The 20,154-nt window shown below is 49.6% G+C and overlaps 1 protein-coding gene across 13 annotated transcripts in view; it reads right to left on the bottom strand.

Annotated features, from left to right (window-relative positions):
- Positions 1-20,154, bottom strand: part of DNMT3B (DNA methyltransferase 3 beta) — a 42,149-nt gene that overhangs the window by 6,626 nt on the left and 15,369 nt on the right. For 9 of the 13 annotated variants that reach the window (XM_086701971.1, XM_086701972.1, XM_086701973.1 and 6 more), the window contains 18 exons: positions 19,833-19,995; positions 18,804-18,865; positions 16,774-16,881; positions 15,673-15,798; positions 14,805-15,014; positions 13,483-13,641; positions 10,864-10,971; positions 9,839-9,983; positions 7,664-7,789; positions 7,457-7,501; positions 5,997-6,076; positions 5,581-5,693; positions 4,767-4,950; positions 4,119-4,203; positions 2,978-3,123; positions 1,990-2,080; positions 1,527-1,675; positions 363-448 (listed from right to left, as the gene is read on the bottom strand). In XM_086701971.1, the coding sequence (XP_086558097.1) occupies positions 363-448; positions 1,527-1,675; positions 1,990-2,080; positions 2,978-3,123; positions 4,119-4,203; positions 4,767-4,950; positions 5,581-5,693; positions 5,997-6,076; positions 7,457-7,501; positions 7,664-7,789; positions 9,839-9,983; positions 10,864-10,971; positions 13,483-13,641; positions 14,805-15,014; positions 15,673-15,798; positions 16,774-16,881; positions 18,804-18,865; positions 19,833-19,989 (2,180 nt within the window). In that variant the 5' untranslated portion in view covers positions 19,990-19,995. The remainder of the gene's footprint in view (positions 1-362; positions 449-1,526; positions 1,676-1,989; positions 2,081-2,977; positions 3,124-4,118; positions 4,204-4,766; positions 4,951-5,580; positions 5,694-5,996; positions 6,077-7,456; positions 7,502-7,663; positions 7,790-9,838; positions 9,984-10,863; positions 10,972-13,482; positions 13,642-14,804; positions 15,015-15,672; positions 15,799-16,773; positions 16,882-18,803; positions 18,866-19,832; positions 19,996-20,154) is intronic. The other 4 variants (XM_086701967.1, XM_086701970.1, XM_086701974.1 and 1 more) reach the window with 1 other exon arrangement.

The raw sequence follows: 20,154 nt of genomic DNA, 5'->3' as shown, positions 1-20,154 counted from the left end.
TTCATCTAACAATTTACTTTTATTTCTCAATTGGATACCAACTGGAGAACAGGTGGGGCATTAGCACTCTGCTCTATCCCAGCTCCAGGCACTTTTAAGAACCTGCCCCATAGGCAGAGTGGTAACAAGTCAGAGAAGACTAAGGAATCCTGGCCTCCGATTTCCATGTAGTTGCTGTACTTCCCAACAGGCATCAACCACAACACCAGTCTGAATCCCAGCTGGGGCCATTTCTCAGCAGATTTAGTGCTTTCTAGAAGGTTTGAATGATTCTCTGGGTCACAAGACTTCACAGTTAGGGCTCACACCATTAGTTACAATTAACTCGGCCGTTACCTGACCCAGCATGAGCCCCTTGTTACCTGTTCATTCCAGGCAGGTTGCCCCAGAAGTAGCGGGCCCTGTGAGCAGCAGACACTTTGATGGCATCGATCATCACTGGGTTACACTGCAGAGAGAAGGGCAGCAGCTGGGAGCTCATGTCAGTATTCAGGTGTAAGCCAGGGTGGGGCTTGACCGGGGCAGGTGACAGGGCAGCCTCTGCTACAGAAGAGGCATGGTTCCCCTCAGCAAGAGGAAAGACTAATTCCCATCAAGAATCTAGCTGGGTGCACCTGGGTGGTTCAGTCTATTAAAAGTCTGACTCTTGATTTCAGCTCAGGTCTTGATCTCACAGTTGTGGGATCGAGCCCCGCATCAGGCTCCATGCTGATAGCATGGAGTCTGCTTGGGATTCCTTCTCTCCCCCTCTCCGTCCCTCCCCTGCTCGTGCTCTCTCTCTCTCAAGATAAATAAACTTTAAAAAAATGGTAAGAATCTGGCTGGAAGACAGAAGTGCCCAGATATTAATGGTGGCAAGAGACACCCGACCGGACCTGCAGGTTCTAAGAGAGGATATACCCTCGGACAAGCCAGATAATTACAGAATGTGCTATATGTACAGGGAGTAAAAGTAGCTCAAAATTGAAATCTGTCAAGTTGGAAGGTGGGTGCAGGAATATAGTTGGCAAAATATGGCTTCCGTCGGCCCTCTGCCAGGTTCACACACCATGAGGGAACTAAGGAGCCAGTTCAATAACCTCTCTAGCTGACTACAAGCTATAAAGTTTTGGAGGAAAGGAATTAAATGCATAAAAAGCATTTACTATAATTCTTGATGATATTGTGTCAATGAACTGCTGGCAGCCCCTTAAAACAGCAGTTCTCAGAACAGGGAGGAGAAAAATGACCCCAGAGTGAAAAACAAAAGTTTAGTCAAATCCCCTGAGGCCTCCAAAAGTAGGGAGATGAGGATTTCATCATCAGACTTCAGGGGGATTCAGGGTGAGGTCGAGATCAAATTGTCTTCCATGTACTAAAAAGAATCAACCCACCTGACTCCATTAGTTTTAGATTTTTGGGTTTAGCCATGTCCTCCATCTAGAACCCAAAGTCATTCCCCAAAGCGGAAACACCCAACCACCCCCAATGCCAGCAGGACTCACCCACCCATGCACTCTGGATACTCAGGACCCCAGGTCCCTTACCTCTAGGAAACGAGAGATATCCCTCTTGTCACCGACCTTCATGGCTACCACGTTCTCAAACATCCAGAAGAAGGGCCGGTCGTCACCCTCCTTGGGGCGTGTGTAATTCAGCAGGTGGTAGAACTCAAAGAAGAGCCGGCCGGTGCCCTCTGAGCCCACAAAACAAGATAGCAGAGCCAGGTTCAAATCCTTCAGCCCACCCCTCCATAGTGAGACCAGTGGGTTCCCCAGGGATCACCTGACTACAGCTGATACCCTACAGTCTTCCTACCTGCAGTCTTTTGGAATGACTAAGGACATGGGCATCAGCAGTGCAGTATTTACTGGTATCTCTGTGGGACAGGATTTACTATGGACAAGGAAAGAGCCAAGAGGTAAGGTTGGCCAGAAACAAATAGTTCTTTCTTAGACCACTCCTCCTGGACCAGCACTCAGGTGACATAGGGTCAGCTGGGATACTCACCGTACAGGCCTTTCCTGGCTGGGTTCACATTTGAGAGATCATTGCATGGGCTTCCACCAATCACCAAGTCAAAGGGGCCCCATTCTTCAATCTGTGAAAGAAAAACACTCTTAGGGGAGGGATGGAGGTGATGATGGAAGGATGCAGCCTAGGTTCCAAGCAACTATCAAGAAAACCCATTTTTTTTTTTAGTTTATTTATTTTGAGAAAGACAGGAAAGGGCAGAGAGAAAGAAATAAAGACCCTAATTCTAAGCAGATTCCCTGCTGTCAGCACAGACCTGATTTGGGACTCGAACTCATAAACCATGAGATCATGATGTGAGCCACGATCAAGAGTCAGATGCTTAACTGACAGCATCACCCAGGTGCCCTGAGAAAACCCACTTCTAGGGGCACCAGGCTGGTTCAATCAGTGGAGTATGTGATTCTTGATCTCAGGCCTGTGGGTTCAAGCCCCACAAAGGGTGTGGAGCCCGAAAGAAAGAAAGAAAGAAAGAAAGAAAGAAAGAAAGAAAGAAAGAAAGAAAGAAAGAAAGAAAGAAAGAAAGAAAGAAAGAAAGAAAGAAAGAAAGAAAGAAAGGAAGAAAGAAAGAAAGGAAGAAAGGAAGGAAGGAAGGAAGGAAGGAAGGAAGGAAGGAAGGAAGGAAGGAAGGAAGGAGGGAGGGAGAGAAGGAAGAAAGGAAAGAAAGAAAGAACGAAAGAACAAACCCACTAGTAGAATCTTGTTTGGTCATTTATTTCCCCCAACTCCATTAATGACCCAGGAAGACCTAATGCTCCAGACACGCTAAGATCTAAATCTTTATGAATAATTTCCAACCTGTGGATCTTAGTACTAGAGCTTGACATAAACCCACGTTCTCTCTTCTACCATAGCCCTGGGCATGGAGAAGGGGACCACATAGCCATAAGGACTTGTGGGGCTCAGTGCTGAAGGAGGAAGAGGGGGTGGGGCAGAGCCCAGCAGGGGTGCAGGCAGCCCTCACGTTTCTCTTTGTGATGTTCCTGACGTCATTCACATATTTGATGTTGCCCTCATGCTTGACAGTTCCAACAGCGATGGATTCTTCACACACTTCGGAGGCGACGTACTTCTCCACTTTGATGCCCAATTCTTTCAGGACCAAGTACCCTACAGGGCGTCAGGGACAGAAACTGCATTAGGCTTGTCCTCCATGGGGCCCTCCCTGCAGTTGATTCTAAGCCATCTCTAGAGCTCAGACCAGACCCAGCAAGGACATGGCTGTCCTCGAGAACTCGGGCGGATGGCACAGAAACCACACACTGGCCACACCAGGCTCTCTGGTTTGTGGAGTTTCATGAAGAAAATGTATGGATAACTGGCGTAGCCCACCGGCAGGATCTAGCCAAGACTCCAGCACCTACCACCCAGCACAGTCAAACACAGACACACGGACAGGAATCCTCACCAAAACCATGTTCAGAAAACTCTTAAGGTCTGGTGGCATGGCCAAGGCTTAGTCCTACTATGGGTTATCTGTGCCGACACAAACAAGTCTTTATAAGGCCCAACAGAGTGGAGAAAAGCTACCAGTAATGACCGGACCCAGTCATTAAAAGCTGTCGCTGAGTTGGGAATCTGGACACCAATGTACACACATGAAGTACAAATGATGCGAACTGCACAGCAGCTCATTTCTACTTCTTCCTGCTCTGGTAATATGGAGATGTTCCTAACAATGCATCACAGGGTGGCTTTGAGGATTAAATAAGTTAAATTGGGCCAACTTTCCAGGACCAACACGCACGTTGGCTTGTGCTCATTCTATACTTGGGCAACCTGGGGATGTGGAAGGGAACCAAGACTACAGATACTCAGAACTGCCTAATTCACCTCCAACAGATCTATGCTTATGGAATGGAAAACCACTGTCCAAGATACTTGTGCATAATACAAAAATACAACACAGCTAAGATATACTTGTCTTTGAAAGGCCCAAAGGAGGGCCAGGTAGGTGAAATGGTGGGAGAGGTTTGAGGAGAGAAACAAAGAGTCAGTGGCTTTCTGAGAACAAGTGACCAACAGGTCATCCTAGGGGGTTTTCTTAGCATTGATGACGGGACACCTGGAGCAGGTGAGCATCCCTAGGTGAACTCCAAACTCACCTGTTGCAATTCCATCAAACAGGGATAAGACTCGAATGGGCCGCCTTCGGGCTGCGGGAATCGCAGGGTATAACTTGGGGGCTTCCTGCCAGGTTAAAGAAGGAGGTCATGGAGGTCAAGGTGCAGGGGGAAGACTCAACCTCTGGTGGAGGGGAGGGCTGACCTTCCTCTGAGAGTCACAAGCCCTGTGCTCTGTCTGCAGCTTCTTAGCTGGGATCCCCTCGGGAGCTCTGGCACAGAATGGCCACTCTACCCTTAGACATGAACACAGATGCGACTTTGGTACAGATACACACACACACAGAGACACGTTACCCTATCCAGGAATGACCTGGAGCCTCCCTCCATGGACTGCAGAAAGGAGCCCAGTTCCACTAAGACTTAAGAGTAAGTCACAGGCTTCCCTTCCCTCTTCAGTTCCACTAAGGCTAAGGCTTGGTTAGTTCTATAACCATTCCTTCAATCAATGAGAGGCCACGGAGGAGGGGAGAGAGAGCCCTAGAGAAGCTCGAGAACTGTGCAGAGGATGTGGTCTGAGGCTCTCAAACGCTCGTCCGGACAACGCATCTTTTCCATTAACTCTTGCCGACAGACTTCCAGAGCGCGCTTGGGGTGGGTTGGTGCTGGGGGAAGAAGCCTGTGGCTTACGTATTCGAGCCCCGTGTCGCTGGTGAAGAAGGCCTGCAGGCGCATGTTCCAGTCCTTCCGGCGCCGCAGGACGCCGTGACAGCGCTGTGGGAGGCACATGTAGCAGCTCCAGGGCTCCTGCAGCTTCGCATCTGCTGCCGTGCCTGTGCCCACCAGCACCTCCAGGCACTCCACACAGAAGCACCTGTGCCAGGTAGCCAAGGGGGGGCCGCCTTAGCCACCGGGCAGCCCTCCTACATACCCCCACCTTCCCTAGAGGGCAATGGACTGCCTGAAACCTTCCTGGGGCCCCAGTTGTGCCTCCCCAAGGGTTAGAAGGCACGGGGTCATGATCTGGGCTGCGCTAACCTCTTCCTTGGATGCCCACGCAACCTAAGCCCACAGGTTCTTTGCACAGAAAATCTCCCCACCAGAAATGGCCCATCTCCAGGGGGCCACGCCCACCCTCACAGACCTATGTTTCTTTTCTTTTTAAGGTTTATTTATATTTGAGGAAGAGACAGCACATGAGTGGGGGTGGGGGAGGGGCAGAGAGAGGGAGACCCAGAATCCAAAGCAGGCTGACTACACAGGGCTTGAACTCGCGAGCTGTGGGATCATGACCTGACCCAAAGATAGACGCCCAACTGACTGAGCCACCCAGGCGCCCCCTCACAGATCTGTTTCTAAAGCCCATCCCTACACCCCAGTTCTACTTCCAGGACACGATGACCATGGCCCTGTGGGATACCGGCTTGGGCCCAGCACCATGGCCTCGGATCCCTCAGGGCCACAGACCAGGCCCCGCAGCCCATGGCCCATGGCCCATGCTCACCGGCAGCAGCTCGTGTTGCTGCACAGAAGCAGCTCTCGGCCCTCACAGCACACAGTACAGTAGGACTGATAGCCATCATCGTCGTACATGTAGAACAGCTCGAGGAACCGGTCCTGGCGGCCAGAGAGAAACGCCCATGAATTCAGAGATCAGGGACCACCAGGTCCCGCTGGCTCCCTGGCTGAGGCCCTAGGACGCAGCCACAGAACAGATGACGGGTGGCTTGGTGTCCTGTCCAGGGACCCCAGCAGGGGTCTGCGTGCCGCTGCAGGATGGCCTCCCTCTGCAGCACCTAACGCTCAGAGCAGGGGTTGCACCAGAGGCTTCTCTATTGCCAACACGTGGGTGCTTTCCTCTGGGCCAGTACAGGGAAGTGCAGTGGGGAAGGGGCAGGAAAGCCCCAGGTTAGGACTTACCCGGCATGTCTGGCAGAGCCCACCCTCAAAGAGAGGGTGAAAGGACACAGGGTTTTTCCTACCGCAGGACAGACAGCTATCTGTAAGAAAGACAGGGATGCAGCTTTTGGCAAGTAGGGTCACAACAGCACAGTGGAAGCCTGGAGTCTAACCGCTCTTGTTACGTACTCCATGTTAGCTAAGTAACTCCTCACGCTTTGTTCCTTTCGGCAACACTTCAAAGTCACAGCGCCCACAGTCCCCATTCCAGAGATGGGGAGAGGCCAGAACCATAGCCCCAGGCAGGAAGTCCCATGAGGCGGGCAGAGGCAAGGCCCAAATGGAAGACCTGAGGCAGGACACCGAGCAGGGGCCACTCTAGCAGTGGGATGTTCTTGGGAGGGCCTGGCCTGAAAACTCCCGAGACTCTTTAAAGAGGAACGTGAGGGGCTCTTGGGTGGCTCAATCGGTTAAGCATCTTTTGATTTGGGCTTAGGTCATGATCTCATGGTTTGTGAGATCGACCCTGCGTTGGGGTCAGGCTGGGCACTGACAGCATGGAGTCTGCTTGGGATTCTCCCTCTCCCCTCTGATCCCCTCTCCCAGTTGTGCACGCTCTCTCTGCCCTCTCTCTCTCTCTCTCTCTCTCTCTCAAAATGAATAATCTTTAAAAAAAAAATGCCCATCGCTTGTCATCTGGTCATGATTTCAGGACATTGGTCCCTTCCCATTAGGATATTCTGCCTTCCCCTCCTTTCAGCAGGTCAGGAATGGCCCACATCGCTGACCATGTGGGCACGGTCATTAAAGTGCCTGAGACCAACCATCCCCAGCCAGGAAGCACAGATGGGTGACAGAGTGTTGGGGGATAGGAGGATGACGGGTCAAGGTTTCCGGGACTGTCAGGGACTGCTCCAAACCTGAGCTCCCCCCAGAGCGCTGTGGGTCAGGAGCGGTTGTTTTACTACCCAGCACTGAGGGAACCACTCAAAAAGTTATTTGCTGACTAACGGACATCAGGCTGAGGAAGCAAGAGAGAGTCCATCCATCCTCACACATTCTGAATTCCTTCAGATACATTCTGGGCAATTCCAGGGGCTCGTTCCCAGCCAGGATAAATGGACCAGAGTTAGCCTGAGAGAGTGATGGTGGTGAAGTCTGTCTGCCTTTTACCTCAAATCCCATTCTGGCTCTTCGCTGAGAAAGACTAAAGATGTCATAGGTCACGGTTTCGTTTGGAGTTCCCTGAGGACAAACTGCCAACCCTCCCCTTCCTACATACTCAAGGGGGTAGGATCAGTCTCTGTGAAAGTCAGACAATTCACTGCATTAAATGTAGCAACTAAGATGTCCGCACCCCAGCCCAAGGTCAAGGCACAGAGCACTGGGTTAAACTCCCACAGGGCAGATAAACAGGCCAGGGTACATCCTAGCACTACTCAGGGCAAGAAGGAAGACCACTACAAAGGAGAGTACATTACCTTCCAGGCTACCCTTGTTGTTGCTAACATCCAAAGCCATTTGTTCTGTTGAGAAAAGAGCAGATGGGACATGGCGTCAGGTAGCCTGTTACTCATCAGCTAAGCCACACTCGCTTGCTGAACGGCCCTCCGTACTGTCCCCACCCCCCCAAGCCCCCCACAGTGGGTGAGCTCAGGCCGCCGGCCTCCTCACTGCCCCACAGTCACCTCGACTCTGGTCCTCCTCTCCTCGGTCTTTTCCATTGTTATAGCAGTTTGTCTTGAGGCGCTTGGGTGGGGGGCAGTAGTCCGAGGTGGCCGAGTCATCGGCTGTGCGTCTTCGGGTCTTGTTCTCTGGGAAAGGTGAGGAGATGGCAGCCGTGGCTGGGGTGTGGGGGCGAAGGGGGGTGCGGGGAAACCATGACCCCAGGACAGGACCATGCCTGGGTGCCAGCCGCACCTGGGCCGTGACATGGGTCCACACTGCGTGCTGACCGCCCCTCTATGGACAAGTCAGAGGAATTCAAAATCCCTCACTCTGTATTTATTTACAGGGGTTTAAACAGCCAGGAGTATAAGAGAATACATCCCCATAGACCCAGCACCGGGAACATCAGACAAAGCCTGGCCTCTGATGTGCAGCACGCTGGCTAACAGCCACAGGTAGTGACTGAGCACTTGAGATGTGACTTGTGCTGACTCAGCAGATGCATGTTACACTTAATTTTGATGTAAATTTAACAACTGCCCATTGAAGGAGCCTGGCTGGCTCAGTAGGAAGGGCATTCTTGATCTCAGGGTCATGGAATCAAGTCCCACACGGGGTGAGGATACTTACATAAGTAACTTAAAAAAAAAAAAAAACCTGCCCAATTAAGCCAACCAAACAGCTCATTTGGAACTCGGACATCTCTAAAAAATATATCACTTATTTCTAATGAAAAATTCAGCACACAAATTGAAATATCATAAGACATGTAAAAATACAGATTTAGAAAAGTCCAAACTCATATTTTATATTGACTTAGAAATGCCAAAATGTTGGAAATATTAGATTAAGTACATGATTTATATTAATTTCACCTGTTTCTTGTATTCTCTCCAACGTTGCTACCAGAACAAATTTAAATTATATTCTATGGCCATTGTTTCTGTTTCTATACATTCCTTTTATATTTTTATTCAACCTGTAAATATCTATAAGGAGCATGGTAAAGGAAAATTATAGTCATCAGAAATCGTTAAGAACCCTTTAGTGACAAAATTACATTTGACGGTGCACATACCATTAGAGTTGAGAAATTAAGGGAAAGCAGGAATCCAACTAGTGTATAGAAAAGTCTGGGAGGGTGTGCACACCCAACAACGTTAACCTGGAGGGCAGTTGTGAGGGATAGGAGTGAAGGGGTAGGTGTGAGCTCAGGTTGACTTTTTAACAGATTGGATTTGTTCCCAGTGACCACTGTATATGCAAGAAATTGAAAGAAAGTGCAGAGAAAACAGTGCATAGTCAAAATACGGGAAGGGAGTACCGTGTTTCCTCGATTCTAACTTCCCACTGCCTGCACGACGCACCTTCGACTTATTAACCACTTATTTGTGGGGAGAGGGAAACAAAACAAAACAGAAAATACTATGTTAAACGTATGGATTGTTAAGACAAATAAAATCCTGGATTTCAGACATCTGGGATTCCTGGGAGTGACAATGTGAAACCACACCTAGAGAGGAAATACGGTGCCGGTCAAACCTTTAGCATGGATGATGCTGCTTTCTGAATGGAGGTGGCCTGTGGGGTTTGGGGAAGGGTTAAGTCTTCCCAAGTTTTCTCCAGTAAGCATAGCTTAATTATTGTTTTCCTTTTTAAACAAAAGGGCACTAATGGGGCAGCTAGGTGGCTCAAATAGTTAAACACCCATTTTGGTATCAGCTCAGGTCATGATCTCAGTTTGTGACATGAAGCCCCAAATGGGGCTCTGTGCTGCCGACAGAGCAGAGCCTGCTCGGGATTCTCTCTCCCTCTCTCTCTGCCCCTCTCACTCTCGCAAGTGTGCTCTCTCTGTCTCAAAATAAATATGCAAAAACTTGTAAGAGAAATTTATAAAAGGGCATCAGTGACAATTCCGTCTTGGCCTTCTATTTACCCAAGTTTCTGCAACAGACTCAATCCCAATTACGCATACTTGACCTTTAGCAAGAAGGGTAACCAGGGAAGCTGGAAAAGGCTGGCCTATTCACTTTTCCAGCTTCCCTGGCGGTTGGTTCACAGGGTGAAAGCGCTCCAGGGCTGCCAGCTTGCTGGGAAGCCGGGGTAGGGTAGGTGGCAGCAAGGGGTGACTGCATTTCCCAAGACTGTCCCCACCAGCAGCTGATGGTGGGTGCTGCCCAGGGACCCAATCCCACCTGGTTGCTTGTTGTTGGGTTTGAGGCCCTCGATCCCGGTGGGCTTAAAACCCCCGTGGGCCCACTCCAACATGGGCTTCAGCTGGTCCTCCAAGGAGTCACCAGGATTGCTGGGGAAGGTTTTGCCAGCCCGCACCCTGGCTTTCTGTGGAGATAAAGAGGCGGGATGAACAGGAGGGGTGGATGCTTGCCAGGCCACACCCAGGGATTCACCCAGCAGGGGCCTGCATTCCTCTTCACACTGGCCCCTTTCATAGCCTAGCAGCTGTCCTGGGCTATGGTATGTGACTGGGGTTGGGGGGGGTGGGTGCCTGTGTACGGAGACAGGCAGGAGGCCATGCAGAGAATGAAGTCTCTCCATGCAGGCACCAAAGAGCATCTCTTCCCCATTGGGCTTTGAGTGGTCAGCTCCCTCTCAGAGGCCAGAGGATCAGAATTAGCTCTGTCACTTTTAGATATAGGAGAGGCATCAGCCACAGCACAGTCTCATTGCCTCTAAGAAAGCTCCAGATTTCTTGTGTTTTTTTTCCCCAATGAAGCTGGGGAGACATCAAGTGTTAAGTCCTATTACAGAAGCACTATGATGTTTTACAGGTCATATAAGCACAAAGCCTGGCTCACAAATGCTGGACTGAGGCCACTGGCCATTTTCTTTCCACGTCAAGGTAAAGGGAATGACAGCCTGATGGATCCCCCACAGACAAGGGGAAGAGGCCTCAGCTGCTCTCCAGCAGCTTTTGAGGCTCTGGAAAAGCTCGACAGATAGGAATATGGTCTCCCACCTCCCAGTGCTCTTCCCCCCTCTAGCAGTACACGGAGAAGGGGGCATAGAGCCGGGAAGGCATGGAAGTCTCAAATCCCTTCCTTTTCTTCTCAATCATCAGGCTACTGTCATATTTGCACGCACTTCATGTCTCCCCTCCATGCTAGCACTGGCTATGCTGTGGCCTGAGCTGGCTTTCTGTACGTCACTTGCTTTAACTCTGCTCTTGGGTCCAGACCCCCACCACCCACTACCATGTTACCTCCAGAGCATGGTACATGGCCTTCCTGTAAGACACCAGCTTATTGAAGGTCGCCAGGTTAAAGTGCTGGCTGAACAGCCCCAGGGCCACTAGCTTATCTGCAGACACCTGAAAGAGAAAGCCATCATCAACACCCGTCTGCAGCCTGTATCTCTCCCAGGCTTATTCCTGGGGATCATGTTCACAGACTGAAAAGGAGGTTAGAGAAAGTAGAAAACAGAACTGGTACACAGCCTCTGACACACCCTATAGCCAGAAGCACAGTGAACATGACACTCCAAATGGGAGAAAGTAGGATTCTCCAAATGGAGGGTGCACCCTGTATTTGTGTTATGTGCTGAGACCAAATGACCCACAGGTCCCTGGTGTGGGCCCCATCTCAGTGTTGACACGCACAGTGGACGTTCCAATATTGGTGCTTTTGTACATGTCCTTCCCTCCTTCGTGAGCATGACAAATGACAGCTGAGATTAACTATTTAGCCTTTTATTAAGGGAATTTAATGTACATGTTTAGAGAATAGTGTGGCAAAAGTAAGCACTTTCTAGTTATGTTGATTTGTTGATATGTGCCTTCCATTGGGGCTAAATACCCATATATTCCCCAAGTCTCCAGGGCCTGCATGAACTAATGAGGCCGCCAAAGGGAGGGGATGAAACTCCTGTCCCGGGATGCTGATTAGCACTGAAAGACAGGTGATGTCTGGTTCCCCACAGCTCATGCTCTCTGTCGTGCCAACTTCCGTTTTGCGCTTATACCTCTAATCCTGACCTTCCATGACAGGGAATTGCCACCACGTATAAAAAACTGGCCGGGGGGCGGGGACGAGGCTGCTGAGTGGATCAGTCGCCTAAGCGTCCTATTCTTGATTTGGGCTCAGGTCACGATGTCAGTTTTTGAGTTGAGTTCCGCGTCAGGCTCTGTGCTTACACTGCAGAACCTGCTTATGATTCTCTCGCCAACTCTCTTTCTGCCCCTCCCCACTTGAGTTCTCTCTCTGTCTCAAAATAAGCTTTCAAAAAAAAGCATTTAAAAGAAACTAGGGGTCGGTGTGATTGTACATTGAAAACACCAGTGCTGTTCCCAGTCCTGAACTGCTCTATTGCATGCAATGCGTACCCCAAACACCAAGACGTGCACTGCAACCCTATCCTATAATGCTAGTAGCCCCCCCACATAATCTTACTAACATCAGACCAGCCTTGCAGAGCTCAATTTGTGTCTCACTGGGCCAAAGCAGTTACAAACAATCCTTGCTGCTTCATTTCACAGAACTCATAGCCCACATCCTTCAGTTAGAGGCTTCAGGGAGAGCACAAGCCCGGGACATTTGTTGACCTGCTCCCTCTGCTGGTCAAACAGAGTACCTACGTGTATTCTGCCTACGAGGGGGACTCCAAATCCTCCTCGTCCTGCCTATTGGGAATTTCAACGTGTTTATGGCAAATGATCCCGAGGAAGCCCAAATCGTGGGAAAAAACAGAACCTCAACTTGATGCTGAATCACACAGATGTACTGAATGGCCCTCCATTACCACATCTGCCTCCATCCCAGCCCAGCTTGTTGTTGTTCCTCATCTAACCTCTGGACGTGCTGAAGGTTGGACTAACATTTTGAAAAGAGACCATCCCAGGCAAAGTATTGCCTACACTATTCTCATCAAAACCTGAGATCTCATAGTGTGCTTTGGACAGGTAAGAAATCAAAAGTGCCTGATTCATGCCCAACACAGCTATTGTCCCACAGACTCTCATCAAGAAAGAACATAAAGTGGTTAATGTCAGCAACAACAGAGGCGTCTGTGTGGCTCTGTTGGTTAAGCATCCGAGTTCCACTCAGGTCGTGATCTCGCGGTTCGTGGGTTCGAGCCCGTGTCAAGTTCTGTGCTGACAGCTCAGAACCTGGAGCCTGCTTCAGAATCTGCGTCTCCCTCTCTCTCTGCCCCTCCCCTGTTCCCACTCTATCTATCTCTCAAAAATAAAATAAACATTAGATATATATATCAGCAACAAAAAGAACATAATCATGTTAATCATATCAAAATTAGATAGATATATATAATCTATATATATAAAACATTAGAGGATATATATATCATCAGCAACAAAAAGAACATAATCAACAAACTCTGAAGTCGGTACTCTGAGTTGAACTTTTTCAGAACTGTCACCAGGTGACCCTAGGCCCAGCCAGACATGCTCCTCCCCACATGCCTCCAGGGCTAAATGATGCTCAGAGGCAGAGACCACCCTTCCTGTCTCTTCTAAGCTTTTCCAAAGATCTTTGAGGGTGCTTACCCAAGTGGCCATTCCCAATTCCACAGGAATCCATAAAAAGTAAAAAAGAGAGCACAAGTGGCCACAAGTGGATTCAGAGAACGTTCCAGCTTTTTGTCTCCTAGAAGAGCACACAGAGCTCTAAGCCCCATGAGACCCTAAATATGTGTTTATGCTATTTAACAAGAAATTTTTATCCTTCCTAGACATACTGAGTCAAATAGCCTCATCCATCTGGAGAAAGCAATCACGGGCCTTGTATCGTAAAACATCAAGTGTACAAGGAAGGGAGGAAAACGCTGCAGGTTTGTGGCCCGGGAGCCTGCCTTGCACTGGACTCACCTCGGAGAATTTGCCGTCACCAAACCACTGGACCCACCGCATGCCGGACATGGCCTGTCGCTTAGAGGTGGCCTTCCATGACACCACCATAGCAGGCCACCAGGAGAAGCCCTTGATCTTTCCCCACACAAGGTCCCCTATTCCAAACTCCTTCCCATCCTAGAAGGAAGAACCACAAAAAAGAATCCCAATGAGACAGATTGCCTGGGCCAAGGAAAAGTCCTGCCCACCCCACTGACCCCAATGGCCACTGCCTGAGGGACCAACTTGGGGCTCCCTCCAAAGTGCCCAGCATGGGGGCCCCTGGGAGCCTAGGTACAACCTCGGCTCAGGTCATGATCTCCATCTCCTGGTGATTTGGAGCCCCGCAGGCTCTCTGCTGTCAGCGTGGAGCCCACTTTAGATCCTCTGTCCCCCTCTCCCTGCCTCTTCCCCCATGCTTTTATGGGGTCTCTCTCAAAAATAAATATTAAAAAACAAGTGCCCAGCTGAGAGGCGCTTGATCTTGAGGCTGTGAGTTTGAACCCCACACTGGGTGCAAGGATTACTTTAAAAAAATTAAAACTATGAGTTTGAACCCCTTGAAAATAAGGGACCAGTTTGGTTATTTGATAGGAACATGGGATTATATTAGATTTACAACATTTCACAAATACATTTAACCTAGTATCTAGGAATGAAAGTTGCCGACTGAAAACTCACAGAACATAACATTAGAGTAAATAATGACAATCACTGGGTATTCCCACCACAGGCCATTACACAGGTTATCACAAAGGCAATGAAATGCAAAAAAAAAAAATATATATGGACGTTTGCACATAAAAAGCTTACCATAAAATGTGAGATGCCCATGAAAACAAGTTATGAAAATATACCTATAGTCTGATATACATAAGAAAAAAAGGTTATCTACATGATATATGCAGACACGTATGTATATATGCAGCAATGCTGGAGTGAAATAAATGAGCCCAACTGGTTAATTACGAACTCTACACTAGATGGGTTATAGACAAGAAAGTGAGACAACTCCAGTTCCTAACAAGTGAAAATGGCTGGTCTCCAATTGTACGTAAAACAGGACGAACAGAAGCATGTACAAACAGGGTACACTTATTTGGGGGTACAAATGTGATGTTCGGGAAATCAATTAGGTGTTTGAATTATATCTGGCAGATAAGTAGGGTGAAGGAAGGACTGGTGCATATGGAAAAGAAATTCAAGTATTAGAATAGATGTGACCAAAAAAAGACGTGGGAGTAGGCTCCTCTGGGTGAGTGGCTGCCCTTCCCTACTACGTAGGGCCTTCCCAGTGGTACCTGATACTCGGTGTTGTCGGCATCTGTCCCCTCCGCGTCCACCTGCGGGGACTCCGAGCTCTCCTGCTGGCTGTCCTGGGCCAGGCGGGCGTAGGGGGTACTGCTGCTCTGGGGCATCACATCATCATCTGTGAGGTCAATGGTGAGGTAGGGGCTGGCGGGGGACGGCCACGGTGTGCCTGCCAAGGATACTGTCCGCCGCCTCAGGGACTGTGGACAGAAGGACACAGATCTTGGGCCACAGCAAACCAGGCAGGTGACCGGAGACCGGTGGTCCCCCCAGTTGGATCCCGGGCAAGCCTGAAGCGTGAAGGTGTAAGTTGAGAACAGACACCACCAAGGATGGTTTTCCAGGAACGAGTGAGCACCCCTTGAGTGGTGGGAAAAAGCAACCTCCATCAGAACAGGGACAGAATCATGACAGATAGGACAAAGGCAGAGTAAGCATGAGTGATGTCTAGAGACTCCAGAGCCAAGCTCAGAGAGGGCCACTGGTTTCCTTAAATGCTTATTGTGTGCCCAGCCTTGCAACAGGAGTGGAGAATTGTTGTGACCACTGGGGTTGCCTCAAGACAGTCAGTGAAGAAATAGCGAGACAAAACAGTTCTGGAGTCAGTGGAGTTGAGCTCATTCCCAAGGAGGAGCAAGAACCCAGTCAACAGGGAATTCTCACATTCCACCAGGGTTCCATCCAGGATCAGGCCAGGAGAGAAGCTTACCCAGCACCCGGGAGCCAAAGGAAAGGCAAGACCCTGAAAAGGTGCTGAGTGTGAGGAATAGATATAGGTTAAACGCCGGCTGCTTTCAGTGGCACAGTGACAGAGGCGGATCTTCCACTTAAGAGACTGGGGGTGTCCGGGGAACCAACCCTGGTAGCTGAGAACTCCACGGGGGACTCATCCACGTGACTGCGGCCCTGCCGGCCTCGGGTGGAGCGTGGGGAGGGCCTGTGCCTCTCACGGCTGGAGGCATTGTTGTTATTTCGGGTTCGGACCTGGAAGCAAGAGAGGATAAGCAGGAGGCCTTTGGTGACTACAGGCATGGAGTTTCGGACTTGAGGGGTCGCCTGAGGTCCCCAGAAGTGAAGAGGTGGGTAAGCAGGGAAGGACTCTGGGCTGAAAGGATCTCCCCCAGAAACTCCCCTGTTACTGGGGGAAGGGGTAGGGTGCCAGCAGGGCTGCCGATGGTCCACAGCAGATCCCGCACTGCCCGTCAGAGGCAACTGGCACCTGCAGATTGAATGGAAAATAACATCCAGTTTACCCCAAACCAAACATTTTGTCCCCCCAAAGCATTAGAGTGACTGTGTCTTCTTCTGGAAGGTAGTGGATCAAGCAGCTGGATGAGAAGCCCTTAGGCTCCTTTCTCAAAGTGGCATGAACTTGGGTGGTGCACAATTCCTGTATTCGAATCCTGCACGCAAGAATCAATGTTTAACCTTGGGTTAGTTACCAGATCCTTCTGTCCTCTGTAATGGGGATGACCTCCATCATACTCTGGGGGAGATTGTAAACTAGACCCGCCACGGTCCTCAAGCGTCAGCCTGTTCTCTAATGGGGTGGGAGGCCACTAGCAACGATCGCCTACCCATTTCCACACCACACACTAAGTCACAGACTCCACTTACGGAAATGAGTCCCAGAGGGAATAGGCATTTGAGCCATTCACCTACAAACTAGCAGTCTCGGGCACTTGCAGCCAGGAGTGTCCGAAAAGAGCTGAAACACCTGAAACACTACCACGGGAGAGAAGACCTTCACTGACTATCCGTGAGCCCTGCTGTCTGTCATTCTCCACTTTCAAAACATGTATTCACCTCTCTCTCCAAAGTTCTCTCTGGAGGATGCAAGACCACTTTTTGGTTTTGTGTGTGTGTGTGTGTGTGTGTGTGTGTGTGTGTGTGTGTGTGTGTGTTTATGCAGGCCTATGTCTGGTTGGAAGTGCCTGGGCTCGGAAGTGGGGGACTTACAGCTGGGCTTTCAGACCGAGTCCTGGTTTCACGGAAGAGTTTTGGCATCACTGGGGTGTCAGAGCCATCCCCGTCTTCCCCTTCGCCATCTCCATCACCTGTCAGATCCTTTATGAATGAAAGCATTATGAACTTTAAATGTTATCAAAAGGTGACATAACCCCAAACGGTTTAAGAATGAAAAGTCAATCATACTGAAAACAATACTGGCCCAAGTTACCTGGAAATATTTTCAAAATATTTTGTTCCAATAAGACATTACAGTGGCTTACCCTGGGGATCACAAATTCAAGACATGATCAAAAAAGAAAACCCCTGGGGCGCCTGGGTGGCTCGGTCGGTTGAGTGTCTGACTTCAGCTCAGGTCATGATCTCACGGTCCATGAGTTCAAGCCCCACGTCGGGCTCTGTGCTGACAGCTCAGAGCTTGGAGCCTGCTTCAGATTCTCCATCTCCCTCTCTCTCTGCCCCTCCCCCCTCTTCTCAAAAATAAATACACACTAAAAAAACACACACACACACACACAAAACAGTGGAATTAGAAAATCTAAGACACAGTATGAATGCAATCTGGATCTGCACCTTGGGGAGACTGATTTGGCTAGGACTAACAGGGAGAGCTGGTCAATTTGCACAATTAAGTGGGAGAAATCAAAGGCTCAAAGGAGATGCTTCTTGATACAAGGACCAGGAAGAAATGGCACCAATGAACATGTCCCATGCTGCACAGCAAAACCCAAAAACTTGTGCACTGGTAAGCAGCCTGAGTTTTGGATGTAATAGTAAGAACTTGATTTTTTCACTTCACTTGCCAATTTTGAGGCCTTGAGTGAGTCCATTTCACTCTTTAAAACTGTAACAGTACTGGGGTGCCTGGGTGGCTCAGTCGGTTAAGTGGCCGACTTCGGCTCAGGTCATGATCTCGTGGTCCATGAGTTCGAGCCCTGCATCGGGCTCTGTGCTGACAGCTCAGAGCCTGGAGCCTGTTTCAGATTCTGTGTCTCCCTCTCTCTGACCCTCCCCCGTTCATGCTCTGTCTCTCTCTGTCTCAAAAATAAATAAAAAACGTTGAAAAAAAAAAAAGAGAGAATCAAGCAACGCAGGCCTCACTCAAGGCCAGACTCAGGGGAAATGCTCAGGCCGGAGGTTCCATTGCCACTCCTGCTGATGGTCCACCAGAGCTAAAACAGGTGTCCTGAGCACCCAGTCCCAAATATTCACACAGTTCTTATGCTCATCCTCTGGGCGTCCACTGGTTGCCCTCCAGCAGAACAGAAGCCGTGCGAATGTGAATTTACACTTGTCTGTAACTTTGTCCCCAACGCTGGACACCAGCTCTTTCAAAAAAGTAACCAAATTGGGGAAAAAAAAAAACCCAACTCTACTATGACTAATAAGAACAAGAAAAGCATAAATGTCGGGAATAAAAAAAAATTATGGGAAGACTAAGGTGGAAAAAAAATTGATCAAGTAGAAACCTTGACTTTGCAGCAGCCGTTAAAAGACATTGCAATGATTGTTAGAAGTCCCCTAAGGCAAGTTCTTTCCAACGTGAGGGGAAAAAAATCCTTGAGGCCACATAACCCTGAGATCAAAACCAGACACAAATATATTCCAAGAAATTAAAAAAAAAAAAAATCACACATCCACTTTATTCATCAATAGATGTGAAAGGAAATCAGATTGAAAACACACCACAAACAAGTTGGGCTCATTCCAGGAATAAAAGGAGCGATTTTACTACATTAAAACTTTATCAATGTAATTGGATCCTCCGAACTGGGAAAATGAGAATTTCAGAAATATGCTGGGAAGCATTTAGTAAAAAACTTTAAAATGGAGTAAAATTAATGTTTATGATTTTAAAAAAAAAAAAGACTTGGCACGTAGCAGAAAATGCCTTCATGCATGAGGTTGTTCAAAGCCCTCTGTGTGCTTAGCAGTTTTCAAATCCATCACTCAACAAGTATTTACTGGATGCCACTCAAGGGAATTCCCGAATCCTGCACGAGGGACATGAGGACACATACCTGAGTATAACTTAGCAGACTGGAGACCTCCCTCTTGGACAGTCGTGAGCTTGATCTTCGGCCTGGAGAAAAGAACCGGTCTTGTCTTTTGTGGAAGGGCCAGCCTCCGGGCCAGGGGGCAGCCGGGTCTTCCCTCGCTGACCTGCTGTCCCCTGTAGTCTCCTCTCTGGGTTGGGGGCAGAGATCTCTCTAGACCCACTGGCATCCTCAGAGGGTTAACTGAGCCCCTCAGGATCTGATTTCCCTTCAATGTATTCATAAGGCAACAGGGCACAGGGCCAGGCACATAATAGGACCCAAAACAATGACTGAAGGTACTCAGCAGGAAAGGCATCAATTTCCTTCCAGAATTATGGCCACCAACTGCAAGTAATGAACAGTCCAGTGCCTGCCATATCGGCCACATTTCAAGTGCTCGCATGTGGCTAGTGGCTATTCTAGCACACCACGCCGAAACAGAACACTTCACCCTCGCAGAGTGTTCTGTTGGACAGCACAGCTCTAGAGGATTTCAACAACAGGATGGGACAATACAGGCGTTTCCAAACCATCTGGGTCAGGAAATCTCAGTGGGGTGGATCCCAGGTGATGTGACCCAGAACTGTGGAGGGGAGGGGCAGGGAGGGCAGGATGGCAAAGGAAGCAAGCCTCAGATCCTCCCCCACATATGTGGCAAGTGTCTTCTCGCCACATAATCACCTGCAAGGGGAGAGGGGTCCCTCTGCAGAAGAGCCAAAGACCCCAGGCTATGCTGCAACCCCATCATGACTGGAAAAGGACAGGGGTCATCACCCCGGGGTTACCTCCTCAGAGTCCCAGCTGAGGGGAGAGGAGAAGGGGGGGCAAGGGCTGTGGGCAGGGATGAGAAACGGGCTGGGCTCTGCCTCCATCCATTTCTCTTTCCTGGGAGATGTGGCGGGGCTTGTCAGAGACCAGAGCCTCTCCCCACAACCTGCCTCGAGCCTGCTCGGAGGCTCATGTCCCAGCTGCAGGGCCTGTCCCACCCCTCCTCCCCGCTAGCCCGGCCACCTCTGATCTCCGGGGTGCTGATAGCCTCCAGGATGGGGGGTGAGGGCGCATCCTTGGAGTCAGAAGACTGGTCGCTGCAGCCCCCGTTAGTGATGATGGAGTCTTCCCTCCCGCTGGCGTCCTCCTCTCTGTTGAGTTGTCTGGTGTCTCCCTTCATTGTTTCCTGCAGGAGGGCCAGAATAGGTAGGGTAGCAGGGAAACAAGGGCACAAGGGGGCAGCACACCCCAAACCTCCCACCAATGGCTCTACGTCCTCAGGCCAAGGGAGGCCCCTTGACATATTCTCCGGGTGATACTCCTACCCAAGGACCCCACCCAGGCT

The sequence above is a fragment of the Puma concolor genome, chromosome A3 (genome assembly GCF_028749965.1).
Source record: "Puma concolor isolate L17-30 chromosome A3, mPumCon1.1.hap2, whole genome shotgun sequence".
Taxonomy (NCBI): Eukaryota; Metazoa; Chordata; class Mammalia; order Carnivora; family Felidae; genus Puma; species Puma concolor.
The sequence above is the reverse complement of the archived record's forward strand: the minus strand, read 5'-3'. Positions and strand labels throughout refer to the sequence as shown.